Source organism: Mobula birostris, chromosome 7 (assembly GCF_030028105.1).
Source record: "Mobula birostris isolate sMobBir1 chromosome 7, sMobBir1.hap1, whole genome shotgun sequence".
In the NCBI taxonomy this organism is placed as follows: domain Eukaryota; kingdom Metazoa; phylum Chordata; class Chondrichthyes; order Myliobatiformes; family Myliobatidae; genus Mobula; species Mobula birostris.
The window spans coordinates 154,945,546-154,960,490 of NC_092376.1; the positions used below are offsets into that span (position 1 = coordinate 154,945,546).

The 14,945-nt window shown below is 39.0% G+C and overlaps 1 protein-coding gene across 1 annotated transcript in view; it reads right to left on the bottom strand.

Moving 5' to 3' along the window:
* The window catches only part of LOC140200521 (PDZ and LIM domain protein 4-like), a 109,690-nt gene that overhangs the window by 78,431 nt on the left and 16,314 nt on the right, over nucleotides 1–14,945 (bottom strand). Inside the window, exon 2 of the mRNA XM_072263984.1 lies at nucleotides 6,790–6,941. Coding sequence (XP_072120085.1) covers nucleotides 6,790–6,941 — 152 coding nt within the window. The remainder of the gene's footprint in view (nucleotides 1–6,789; nucleotides 6,942–14,945) is intronic.

A 14,945-nucleotide genomic window follows, 5' to 3' on the forward strand; every position in this document is an offset into this window, starting at 1 on the left:
TGCAGCCATTGACTTCTGCAGCTCATTCAGTGACTGTTGGCGTCATAGTAGCTGCTCTTACAAGTGCCATTCTTCTCTGGCAACTAATATTAAAGGGGTGGCCTGACTTGAGCACTGTGGCTGTGGTTTCCTATTTTTAAACCAATTTTTCCACAATGGACTGCACTGTCCTCAGAGGGATGTTCAGTGCCTTTGAAATGGTCTTGTACCCTTCCCCAGATTTATGCTTCTCTATTATCATTTCCCTAACTTGCCTTTAATGCTCTTTTGCCTTCATTTTTATTTGGTCTGTTGAAAATCTATCATACTGCTGGACCATACAGAGCAAGGGGGAATTTAAAATATTCTGATGAATTCATTGAAAACAGGTGGTCCTCCAATTTTCTACATCAGCAAATTGAGTGAGTTGTCAAAGTATTATACTGCATTGCACCTGAGGAAAGTTAGCATAGTAATTACAAAGGGGATGAATACTTTTTCAACCTCAATTTTGGTTTTTAAATTTTTAGTTGACTGCTGCCAGAGTTTTGAATTTTCCTTTTGATTTGACCTGATGCACAATGTTTTGTAGATTATCTCAAAAAATTTTACTTAAATACATTTATGAGACAGTAAAATGAGAAGATCATTGTGGGGACCGAGTGCTTTCAAGCCACTGTATATTTAAAGGCGAAGTTGACAGGTTATTGATTAATAGGGGCATCAAAAGGTTACAGGAAGAAGGTGGGAGAATGGGATTGAGAGTGAAAAAGAAATCAACCATGATAGAATGGTGGAGCAGACTTGACAGACCAAATGGCCTAATTCTGCTCCTACATCATATGGTCTTAAATTGACAATTCTTTAAGCACTCAAATTTCCCCATATATCATTGTGCAATTTCTAGGATAGAATGGGAAAATGAAATGAGCAATTTTTAAAGCGGGAAATAACTCCTAAAAATTAAACAAATAAGTGAGCTTTCTAGACTTTCACGCAGGAAAAGGACTTGCACTTTAACTACTATTTTGGTATTACATCAATCTTGTGCGTTATTTCATTTTAAAATAAAATAAATTCCTGTTTCCTCAATAAAAACAGAAAATGCCAGAGGTATTCATTGATCAGACAATTCTCTGACTCTACCAAACCTATCATTTCAAGTTGTTATGTTATCACCAAAACAGGCAAAGGTAAAAAAAAGCTTTAGGTTGGTGAGTGAAAGGAGGGGCAAAAATCACAGCAATCTGGAAGTGCTTGGGTTTATGTAAACAGTTATTTCTATGGCTGCATTCTCACTAACCGTCATATTTTCTACAGGTATAGGCACCCTTATTCTCAAAGATGGAATTTGAGTGTCTAAATAAGCTGTAGAAAACAGAAGTGCTGAATATAGGAATTGACTAGGTCCAAGTTTTCAATGTGTTACTCTGGAAAACAATGATCATACGACTTAAAATTGCTTGTGAGGCAGTTTGCAGTTCAGCTTAGATCTACAGAACATGTGGTAACATCTTTATTCAAAAGGACTCCATGCTTGCCACTGAATAGTTGCTGTGTGCAACTTGTAGTTAGTGGCTTTCTTTTCTTCCATTTCTCAATTCAAGTGAATAATTATCACCAGGCAATAAACTGACATTACAGTTTTGGCAAACTGAACTTCAGTTACAAATATATTCCAACTGACCAGTCTTCAGATTTAGTTCTTCCAGAGAAAACACTAGAGTGATTGTGAAGATCAAAGTTAGACATCTTAAGTAGAGCAAAGGATTGAGAAACTGGTAGGTATTCATGTTTTTTCCTGAAAATTTAGCTAATCAAGCAATACAAAGTTGAAATAAATTTAGAAAATTAAGGTTTTATCTCACAAAAGGTATTAATTTATGAGACACTAACTTTGAACAAAACTACCTTAGCTATGCTCGCTGCCACAAAGTCCAGTAAATGGGGCCACACTGCACAAATTCTTGGGAGCAGAGAGATACCAAGATTGCCCAATGCATTGTCCCACTTCTTCATATCAGTCAAAGCAATCAAATATTTTGGGTTAGTAAAATAATGTCCAAAGCTTCAGTGGCAGACAGAAAGTAGTAAGTGTAAAGGTCATAAGGTCATAGAGCCATACACAGAGGACCAGGTCATTTGGCCTTCTCGTCCACATCAACCTGTTTTTCTGCCTAGTTTTATCTACTCATACCATAGCCCTCCATATCCCTCCCAAACACGTACCTATCTGAGCTTCTTAAATATTGCATTTGAACCCAACTCTACCACTTGTGCTGCCAAATGGTTACTTACACACACACACACACCCCTCCCTCTGAGTGAAGTTCCTCTTCAAGTTCCCCTTAAATATTTCACCTTTCACCATAAACCTACAACATTGAGTTATAGTCTCTCTCAACATCAGGGGGAAAAATCTGCTTGTATTACTCTATGCATATCCCTCAATTTTGTGCACCTCTGCAAGATCTCTTCTCTTTTTCCAATGCTCCAGGAGATGACACACTAATCTATTCAACCTTTCCCTACAACTCAGGTTCTCAAGTCCCAGCGGCAAATGTGTTCAATGTATTGAGATAGAAGTATTTAGTCTTTGTATTATGATTTAAGGATACAGAGTCAAATTCAGAGTCCCATTATTTGCTATTTCTATATAAAAGTTAGAAAGTATGACATAGTTTCTAAAATTTTAAAATAAACAGAATTTTTCACATATTACAGTACTTCAATCAAATACACATAAACCAGAAGGATTTATGGCAATCAATTCCAAAATGACTAAAGGATCTCACCATTTGAAATAGGAGGCCTGAGTCCAATGAATTCTAATTAAAATCCAACATTTCATGCACTTTATTACAAAATTGCTTAAAAATTTAATTGCCGTTTTGCCTTCAGAAAAAAGATCAAATAAAATCAATTAGAATCAGACCAGGTTCCAATTGTACAATTTCAAAAGTCTTGATTAAATCCTACTCATTATTTGTTCTGAATTGTTACTTCTGCACGTATGACCCCCTCTACTTTACCACCAACCAGGGAGGTCATCTAATTAACTAAATAATTTAATTGCACAGGACCCTTTTCTCTCGTATTAGCAATCACTGTGATACTTAGCTTGCAACAAACTTTTTTTGATGTAAAGAACAAAGTGCTGGAAAATCTCATTAAGTCAGGTAGCATCTGTGGGAAGTGAAAGTTTACATTTCAGCTCTGGGACCATTCATCACAAAGTAAATGAAATCAGAACAAAGCTCATTTTATTCAATGCCCATTAGTGGCTGATCCAGCTAAGACGTGCTGGGGTTATCAGCTCTCCTGAACACTTGACAACAGTAATAGGATAAAGAATAGATGTAACTGTTGTTACATCTCAAAATAGCTAACAGATGTATTATTATAAACACTTCGGTAGAAGGAAAGATGCTTCCATTTATTGTAGTTTCAATATTCCTGTCCTGTTTCAAAGCAATTAACTGGCAATGCATAGTTAATTAGTCACAACTGAGTGGACAAATGACTAGTAAAATTGTGTACATCTAGGTTCTACAAACAAATTAATTTATAAGTGATCAATTATCTTATATTGAGATGTACATAGACAAATGGCAGCCAGAACGTCCTTAGGCAATGTGAATATGTTTGAGATCGGGAATGTTATGGCAGAGGGAAGCAGCTATCAGAAAGGTTAAATTACCCATGTCTTGAATTAGTTCATGCTCCAAAGCTGAGTGTTGGAGCCTGAATTAGTAACTTTGAGTTGCAAGGAGTATACAAATCAGAATGATAATTATATGCTTAACAACAAACACCTCATGAAGGGCCCTCGAAAGCAAGATACAGTTTACACCAATCCACAAAATGTCAACACAGCTGCACCAAGAATCTGAGTATTGTAATAGTGTTGGTACCATACAACATTTCTTGCTGTCAAACCCAGTTGTCATGTGCATTTTAAAAATCTGCGTTAATTACTACAAACCTATATAAATGGGGTAAAAGAAAAAGTGCAATGAAGTTATTAAAATTAATTCCCATAGCACTGTGATTCAGTAGTTGGCTAATATGTGAATTTTGCATACATGACTGCATTCTTATTACATAAATCACAATGATCATAGCCCAGGAGACCACAATTAGGCTCATTATAATCATGCCAGCACTTGACAGAACAACTGACATTCTACCCCAGACCTATTCCCCACTAGCCTTGCAATTTTGTTTAACCATATACTTATCCAGTTCTCTTGAAGGTTCCAATGGAACCCGCCTCCACCACATTCTTGGCTGTACATTCCACATTCAATCATATACCACATTAAAAATGTTTGCCCACACATCATGATTAAATTATTTTCCCGATTATTTTACACCTATGGTCTCTAGCCTTACATTTCTCAGCCAAAAGGGAGTCACCTTTTACTATTCATGCTGACTAGACTTTTTTGTAGATTTGTAGCACTTCTCCTCTGATCCTCAGCTAGTCTCCAGTACACAAGTACTGTAGTCTATTCCTGCAACAGTAATTACTGTACTTATCACTGGCACCATTCTTGGGGACAACTTCAAAACTTGCTTCTGGAAGCAATTTGAAAAGCATAGAATACATACATCCCAAAGACAAAGTAGTATTCCAGAGGCAAGATGACACAACTGTGGCCAATAAGAGAAGTCAAAGCCAACATAAAAGTCAAGGAGAGGGCTTATAATAGAGCAAAAATTAGTGGGAAGTTACAGGACTGGGAAGCATTTAAATACCAGAAGGCAAATTATAAGTCATTAAGGTAAAGATGTAATACAAAAGTAAGCTGGCCAATAGTATTAGAGGATACCAAAAGTCTTTTTTTCCAGAAACAAAGTGTAAGGAGAGGGGAGAGTGGATCTCAGACCACTGGAAAACGATGCTGGAGTGGTTGTGATAGTGGACAATGAAATAGCAGAAAAACTGAATTTTGCATTAATCAGAAAAACTGTATTTTGCATTAAACAGAAAAACTGTATTTTGCATTAAACAGAAAAACTGTATTTTGCATTAAACAGAAAAACTGTATTTTGCATTAATCTTCACTGTGGAAGACACTAGCAGTATGGTGGAAGTTCCAGGTATCAGGGGTTATGAAGTGTGTGAAGTTCCCACAACTAGAGAGAAGATTCTTTGGAAACTGAAAGGTCTGAAGGTAGATAGGTCACCTGGACCAGATGGTGTACACTCATGGGTTCTGAAAGAGGTATTTGAAGAGATCACGGACGCATTAGTAATGATGTTTCAAGAATCAATGGATTCAGAAAAGGTTTCAGAAGACTGGAAAATTGCAAATGTCACCCCACTCTTCAAGAAAGCAGAGGAGAAGAAGAAGGAGAAAGGAAACTATAGACCAGTTATAAACCCTCAGTGGTTGGGAAGATGTTGGAGTCTATTCTTAAGGATGAGGTCTCAGGGTACTTGGAGGCACATGATAAAATAGGCCATAGTCAGCATGGTTTCCTCAAGGGAACTCCTTGCCTGACAAACCTGTTGGACTTCTTTGCCTAATCCTACTTCTATATCTTATGGTCTTATATTAAAAGGGATATCATTCTTAGTTAACAGTTCTGGGCCCTCATCATTCTTGTGACATGATGACCAGAAAAATACAGAGGTTGGACAGTGTTTTATAACTGTTTACGTGCCTTCATTGTTTTTAAGTTCCATGCTCTGTGGAAAAAGTCCATAATTGTCTATGCCTTATTATTCTTGCATCATTAAGAGATGTACCTGGTAATGTAAATACAAGTCAAAGCTAAAACAAAGTCATCAATTTAAATCATGCACGGGAGTTAATGCGATTTAAATTTGAAATTAAAAATGTTTAATGTTAATTTTTTTTAAAATTCAAATCCTACAGCTGCAGCGATGGGATTTGACAGTCCAGGCTTGTAGATACCAGTCTATAGTTTAATTCACTATTATTGGTCCCCTTTAGGTGGTAACTTAAGGCTCAGTATCAACACTATTTTCCCCAAAGTGGTCAGATGAAATTAAGATTTTGTGGCTTATGTGAAAAAACTGCTATGAAATTACTTACAAGAGAAAGAAAATCCTGCTATTTTTAAAAGTAATATTGCAAAGTGAACAGGAAAAGCTGATTGAACAGTGGCATTAAGGGAATAATGCACACAAGATCTTTGGCATCCTGGAGATGGACAAGGGGAGGGCAAGACAAATGTAATTGAACTGGATGGAAGCACACCATTCCAGCCATCAAAAAAAAACACTCAAGTAGTTGACCATCTTCTCCCAAAATGAATTGAGAATTTTTTGACATGCAATCTAATGCATATTACAGCCATTCAGAAGGGAATACAGAAAGAAACCAGTGTTACAGAAAGAATCCAGTGTTGGTGTGAATGTATGTACATTCAACCACGTGCTCACTACCCCCCCCCCCCACCACCATCTCACTCTTAGCCATTAAGGGCTCTATAAATCCAAGTGCAGCTCTTTCCCCAGACAACAGCACAGTAAAATCTCGTCACTCCAATCCCAATTTGCAGAACTCTCCAGTGCAGAAGAAGATTCTGTCTGTAGCATGGCAAATTAGTTAATTAGGTGAGGCTGAACCAATATTCTCAATGACTTGGAGGTAAAAGATGCCTTTTTGGAAAAGGTGGAAACAAAGTCAAAATTAATGTAATTTTAGAAGTTGGTATTGTGGGTTGCAACAAGCAGCAAAAATTACTTCTGGAAATTATGACCATACTTATTACTTCACAAAATCATCAAGCTGAACATGTACAAGAGATGTTTTTGAATTTTAAGTCACTCACCTGTTAATGGAAAGTGTGAGCTGGTCCGTACAGGCCTTGATCTTGTTCTGGGCGTCAAGATGGTTCATATTCTCTGTACTGTCTTCATTGATAGCTACAATTATGTCACCAGGGCACAGATTTGCTGAGGATGCCTTACTGCCAGGAGTAACCTTTAACAAAATTTTAAAAAATAAAAATAAATAGCAAGTTCACAAAGCAAGGGGGTACCAAACCACCAAATAAATTCATCCAATAGCCTAGTGCAAGTCTCTGTTACTCTACAGTAGATGAACATCCCCTTGCACCCAAAAGGTGATGATTAGGTATAGGTAAACAATAGTCAAAATTTGACTTTGAGATTCATATCTTTGTCTCTCCCTTTTCCCTTGCATTGTTTGCATTTTCCAAGATATCAATGATACACTAATTCAGGGGTTCCCTTCCTTTTTCATGCCACGGACTCTTACCATTAATCGAGGGGTCCGTGGACGCCAGGTTGGGAACCCCTGCACTAATTTCATTGCAGGGGCAGCTGCACAACAGTTTGCTATATTATTCCACAAATTATTAAAAGCAATCTTGAATAATGTACTGAGAAAATGTTTAAAATAACTAAATACAATCTGAAAAACTGAACATGCTGAAAATCAAATAAAATACAGAAAACGGGGACAATATTTGAGAAGTCAAACAGCATCTGTGGAGAGAGAAACAGTTATTGTTTCAGCTCAATGATTTATGACATCCAATGTTTGCAAGCTCATTTCTACAATGGCATCCTGCGATGTGGTTCAATTAAACACCACAAATAATCTTATCATGCAAAGATACAAAACTTAAGTATGGGTGACAATGGGTAGCATCAACATTACAGTGACATGCAAAAGTTTGGGCAACCCTGGTCAAAATTTCTGTTACTGTGAATAGCTAAGCGAGTAAAAGATGATCTGATTTCCAAAAGGCATAAAGTTAAAGATGACACATTTCTTTAATATTTTAAGCAAGATTACTTTATTTCCATCTTTTACAGTTTCAAAATAGCAAAAAAGGAAAAGGGCCCAAAGCAAAAGTTTGGGCACCCTGTATGGTCAGTACTTGGTAACACCCCCTTTGACAAGTATCACAGCTTGTAAACGCTTTCTGTAGCCAGCTTTCAAGTCTTTCAATTCTTGTTTGGGGGATTTTCACCCATTCTTCCTTGCAAAAGGCTTCTAGTTTTGTGAGATTCTTGGGCCGTCTTACATGCACTGCTCCTGAGGTCTATCCACAGATTTTTGATGATGTTTAGGTCAGGGGACTGTGAGGCCATGGCAAAACCTTCAGCTTGCACCTCTTGAGGTAGTCCATTTTGAGGTGTGTTTAGGTTCATTATCCTGTTGTAGAAGTCATCCTCTTTTCATCTTCAGCTTTGTTTTCCCCAGATGGCATGATGTTTGCTTCCAGAATTTGCTGGTATTTAATTGAATTCATTCTTCCCTCTACCAGAGGAATATTCCCCGTGCCACTGGCTGCAACACAAGCCCAAAGCATGATCGATCCACTCCCATGCTTAACAGTTGGAGAGGTGTTCTTTTCATGAAATTCTGCACCCTTGTTTCTCCAAACATACCTTTGCTCATTGCGGCCAATAAGTTCTATTTTAACTTCATCAGTCCACAGAACTTATTTCCAAGATGCATCAGGCTTGTTCAGATGTTCCTTTGCAAACTTCTGATGCTGAATTTTGTGCTGTGGACGCAGGAAAGGTTTTCTTCCGATGACTCTTCCATGAAGGTCATATTTGTGCAGGTGTCGCTGCACAGTAGAACAGTGCACCACTACTCCAGAGTCTGCTAAATCTTCCTGAAGGTCTTTTGCAGTCAAACAGGGGTTTTGATTTGCCTTTCTAGCTATTCTATGAGCAGTTCTCTCAGAAAGTTTTCTTGGTCTTCCAGACCTCAACTTGACCTCCACCGTTCCTGTTAATTGCCATTTCTTAATTACATTATGAGCTGAGGAAACTGCTACCTGAAAATGCTTTGCTATCTTCTTATGGCCTTCTCCTACTTTGTGGGCATCATTTATTTTAATTTTCAGAATGCTAGGCAGCACCCATAGCTGCTGATTGTTGGGACAAGGTTTGAGAAGTCAGGGTATTTATAAAGCTTTGAAATTTGCATCACTTGGCCTTTCCTAACGATGACTGTGAACAAGACATAGCCCTGACAAGCTAATTAAGGTCTGAGACCTTGGTAAAAGTTATCTGAGAGCTCAAACCTCTGGGGGTGCCCAAATTTTTGCATAGCACTCCTTTCCTTTTTTTCCCCACTCTAAAATTGTACAAAACAAAAATAATATACTAATCTTGCTTAAAATGTTGAAAAGAATGTTTCATCTTTAACTTTATGACTTTTGGAGATCAGTTCATCTTCTACTCACTTAACTATGCACAGTAAAAGAACTTTTGACCGGGGTGCACAACCTTTTGCATGCCACTGTATATACACAAGAAAAAATGTACTGTACACAACTTCATATTAAGTAGTGATTGCTAAAAGTGAAGAAACCCAATTTGGCTGAGTGGGTTGAAAAAAATGACTGAACATGGGGGAAAAAATAACTTTAAAAACATATTACAATACAGCAGAGGTTTCTTAGTTGTGTATCAGTCTCTAAAAGCAACTAGAAAACTAGACACTGATTAAAATGCCTTCCTGCAAACTAGACTTTTGGAAGAGATGTAGCAATGTCAAAAATTCCATGACTGTGTTGCTAGGCACAGCTCAAACACCATCTATAAATCTGCCAATGACACTATTGTTGGCAGAATTTCAGATGGTGACAAGGAGACAGGAGTGAGATACATCAGCTGGTTGAGTGGTACCATAACAGCAACCTTGCACTCAACGTTAGTAAGATCAAGGCGTTGACTATGGCCTTCATGAAAAGTCAATGGAACACACACCAGACTTCAAGAGATCAGCAATGGAAAGGGTGAGGCATTTCACGTTCCTGGATGTCAACATCTCTGAAGATCTATCATGGGTCCAGAACATTGATGCAATTACAAAGAAGGCATGGCAGCAGCTATGTATGTCTCATTGCGAGTCTGAAAGAACTTGGAATGTCACCAAAGACTCTTGCAAATTTCTACAGAAGTATGGTAGTGGGCATTCTAACTGCTTGCGTCACCATCTGGTATGGAAGGGTGATTGCATAGATCAAAAAAGCTGCAGAAAGTTGCAAACAACCAGCTGCATCATGGGCACGAGCCTCCCCAGCATACAGGGCATCTTCAAGAGGCGACACCTCAAAAAAGGTTGCATCCATCATTAAGGACACCCATCTCAGAGGATATGCCCTCTTCTCACAGCTACCATCAGGGAGGAGGTACAGGAGCCTGAAGAAACACTATGTTCCAGGAACAGTCTCTTCCCATCTATCAGCTTTCTGAATGGCAAAGCTCTTTTTGCACTGCAAAAAGACCTATAAATTACAATAAAAAATGTAATGTACTCCTGTCACAAAACAACTTTCACAACATATGTCACTCAACTCAACTCTGATTCTGAACAATTCCTGATCAGAGCTGCCAGTGGGAGTTTTCAAGAGTAAACATCCTTCTAAACCAGAGCTCAAAAAGATCTGGTATCAAATAACACTTGTTATAGTACAAATTGTACTCCAGAAATTAAAATGACATCTTGGCTAGTACTCTACTGTGTTCTGCAGGAACACCGCAGTGTCAATAATGCATTCCCTTTTGGAAAAGACCACGTTTCAAATACAGCTAATTTTCTCAGCTGAATACAAAAAGATCACAATGACTTTTGGTGGATCAAGAAAGTTACTCTTGTAGGTTTGACAAGTCCTGTATAAAGATGGATTTTGTCAAAAGAAAATTGAGAATCCTCTTAAGAAAGATGGATTTCCCCTTCCCTGGGGAATTCAACTTACAATAAGTTGAGTACAGAGCCAGGCAAGCCCCGGATACCATTAGCAGAGAATTGCTGGTTATCTGCCAGGCGTAGAACTAAACAGAAACTTACACTTTACAGCCTCCTTGTAATCCTCCAAATGGGGACTTACAGATATCACTGGAGGAATCCTGCACAATGAAGCACAAATCCTACCCTTTGCAAGGAGCCTTGACCATGACAACTTTCCTAAAGCTCCGGATAGCTGATCAGGTTGGAAGCATGGCCTGATCAGCTGGCAATGACAGACATTTCACTAGATGCTGCTGCAAGAGAAATAAAGTGGAGAGGTGAAGAGATGAGAATTGCTAACAATCCATTTTTCTGATAGAGTTCTGCAAACCGGTCCTACACGGATCAAATAATGAGGTTGCTCAGAGCCAAACATATCCACAAGACCACAAGATATAGGAGTAGAATTAGGCTATTTGGCCCATCAAGTCTGCTCCACAATTTCATTATGGCTGATACAATTCCCTCTCAAGCCCAATCTCTTGCTTTCTCCCCGTATCCCTTCATGCCCAGATGAATCAAGAAGCTATCAAACTTACCTTAAATACTCTAAATGACTTGGCCTCCACAGCCAACTGTGGTAATGAATTCCACAGATTCACCAGAAATCCCTCCTCATCTCCATTCTAAATGGATGTCCATTCGGAGACTGTGTCCTCTGGTCTTAGACTTCTGCATCATACAAAACATCCTCTCCACATCCACTCTATCAAGGATCTTCAACATTCAATAGGCTTCAATTAGGTCACCCTTTATTCTTCTGAATTCCAGTAAGTAGATGGCCTAAAGCCATCAAACATTTCTCATAGGATAAGCCTTCCAATCCCAAAATAATTTTTGAGAACTTGTTTGAGCCCTCCCCAATGTCAGCACATCCCTTAGACAAGGGGCCCAAAACTGCTCTCAATACTCCAAGAGAGGCCTCCCCAGTGCCTTATAAAGCATCAACATTACATTGTTTCTTTCATGTTCTAGTCCTCTCGAAATGAATGCTAACATTGCTTTTGCCTTTCTCACCACCGACTCAACCTGCAAATTAACCTTTGGGGAATCCTGCATGAGGACTCCCAAGTCCTTTGTCAACCCTTTCATTTCTTCTATCAAAGTGCATGGCCACACATTTCCCAACACTATGTTCCACCTCCCACTTCTTTGCCCATTCTCCAAATCTGTTCAAATCCTTCTGTAGCCTCCATACTTCCTACACTGCTGCCTCTCCACCCATCTTTGTATCATCCACAAACTTGGCTACAAGGCCATCAATTCTGTCATCCAAATCATTGGCATATAACATCAGATGTGGTCCTAATACAGACCTCTGTGGAACGCCGTGAGTCACCAGCAGTCAACCAGAAGAGGCTCCCTTTACTCCCACTCTGACTACTGCTAATCTGCCAATGCTTTATCCATGTTACCAATGCTTTTGTAGTACCTCGGGCTCTTAACCTAAATAGTTTAATGTGTGGCACCTTGTCAAAGGTCTTCTGAAAATCAAAGTACACAACAGCCAACAATTCTCCTTTGTCTATCGTACTTGTTATTTCTTCAAAAAAAATTCTAACAGATTGTCGGGCAAGATTTTCCCTTACAGAAACCATGCTGACCTCTGCCTATTTTATCATGTGCCGCCAAGTACTCCAAAACCATATCTTCAACAATCAACTCCAACTTATCCCAACCACTGAGATCTCACTAACTGGCCTATAATTTCCTTTCTTCTGCCTCCTCTCCTTTCTTCAAGAGGAATGACATTTGCAATTTTCCGGTCCTCCAGAACTATGGCAAAATCTATTGATTCTTGAAAGATCATTACTAATACCTCTACAATTTTTTCAGCCACCTCTTTCAGAAGACAGGAGTGTAGACCACCTGGCCCATGTGACGTATCTACCTTCATACCTTTTAGTTTCCCAAGCACCTTCTCCTCTTAATGGTAACTTCACTCACATCTGCCCCCAACACTTCAACTTCCAGCATACTGCTAGTGTCTTCCACATTGAAGATGATGCAAAATGCTTATTCAGTTCATCTGCCATTTCCTTGTCTCCCATTATTACCTCTCTAGCATCATTTTCCAGTGGTCTGATATCTACTCTCACCCCTCCTTTACACTTTATATATAGGAAGAAATGCATATTGTTGGCTGGCTTACCTTCCTATTCCATCTTTTCCTTCTTAATGACTCTTTTTAGTTGCCTTCTGTTGATTTTTAAAAGCTTTGCAATGTTCTAAATTCCCACTAATTTTTGCTCAATCACATGTTCTCTGTGGCTTTAATTTTGCTTTTGACATCTCTTGTCAACCACAGTTATGTCATTTGCCTTTAGAAAACTACTCCTTTGGAATGTGTCTACCTTGTGCCTTCTGAATTGTTCCCAGAAACTCCAGCCATTGCTGCGCTGCCATCATCCCTGCGAGTGTCCCCTTCCAATCAACTTTCACCAACTGCTCTCTCATGCCTCTAATTTCCTTTACTCCACTGTAAAACTGGTTCTGCTGATTTTAGCTTCTCTTTCTCAAATTCCAGGGTGAATTCTATCATATTATGATCATTGTCTCCCAAAGGTTTCTTTACCATAAGTTCTCTAATCAAATCAGGTTCATTGTACGGCATCAAATCCAGAATAGCTGATCCCTTACTGGGCTTAAACACGAGTTGCTCTAAACAGCCATCTCATAGGGATTCTACAAATTTCCCCCTTGGGATCCAGCACCAAACCAATTTTCCCACTGTACCTGCATATTAAAATCCCCCATGACTATCATAACATTGCCCTCTTAACATGCATTTTCTAGCTTACATTACAATTTGTAGACTACATCTTTGCTACTGTTCAGAGGTCTGTATACAACTCCCACCCTTGCAGTTTCTTAGCTCTACCCACAATGATTCTACACTTTTTGATCCATGTCATCCCTTTCTAATGATTTGATATCGTACATGTCAATCTGTAACTGTGCTACAAGTTCATTTACCTTACTCTGCATACTGTGTGCATTCAAATACACCACCTTCAAGTCCTACATTCATCACCTCTTTTGATTTTGTCCCTCTTTTACATTGCAACACATTCTGCTGACTGCAGTTTTGCCCTATCAGCTTCCCTTTGCTAGCAGTCTCACTATACACTGCTTCTGTTTATAAACCAACTACCCTATCCTCGGCCCTATCACTCCAATTCCCATCCCCTGTCAAGTTAGTTTAACCCCTCCCAAACAGCTCTCACAGCCTACCCACAAGGATATTGATCCCCCTGAGAATCAAGTATAACACCTCCCTTCTGTATCAGTCATACCTTCCCCAGAAGAGATCCCAATGTTCTAGAAATCTGAACTCCTGCCCCCTGCACCAGTTCCTCAGTCTCATATTCACCTACCAAATCATCCTATTCTTACCCTTATTGGGATGTGGCACAGGCAGCAATCTAGAGATTACAACCCTGGAGCTCCTGCTTTTCAGCTTTCTACCTAAAACCTCTCTTCAGGGTCTTCTCACCGTTCTTATGTCCTGAATGCCAAGATGCACCAACTTTGCTACTCACCCTGCCCCTTTAGAATGCTGTGGACCCAATCCGAGACATCACTGATCCTGGCACCTAGAATGTGTCTCCATAGCATCCATAGAATTTCTCTATTCTTCTAACTATGGAATCTCCTATCATCACCACCTTTGACATGGCCTACAACAGTGGATGTTTTTGCCAATCCAAACTGACTGGGGGAAAGCCAGGATCCAATTGCACAAGAAGATACGAGGCCCTGGTCTTGAAGTTTACTGATTAGTTTTGAGAATTCTGAGATGAAGAATAGTCAAGACGATGGAGAGTTTTGAATATCATGATCACTCTTTGTGATACTGGGGTGTTATTCAACAAGGAGCTAGTGCAAGTTAGAGGGTGTTACTAGTGTTGGAATAAAATGGAGTTCAAGTCTAATATGGACAACGGTGTTTAGATGAACCCGCCTTCTCTAGAGTAGGATGCATGGTTGGCTCAACATTGTGAGCCGAAGGGCCTGCAATGTATTGTAAATTTCTATATTCTAAGAAAACATTAGGCACAACAGGAGAATTATTATAAAATAATGGACACATGATGAATTTTAATTAACTAGAGCCTGCAAGTCTTTAAAGTTAAATAATGGCTTTAATTAGGATTATTGTTTCTCAGACGATATTATGCTTGAATTTGGAGAAAATTAGAAGCA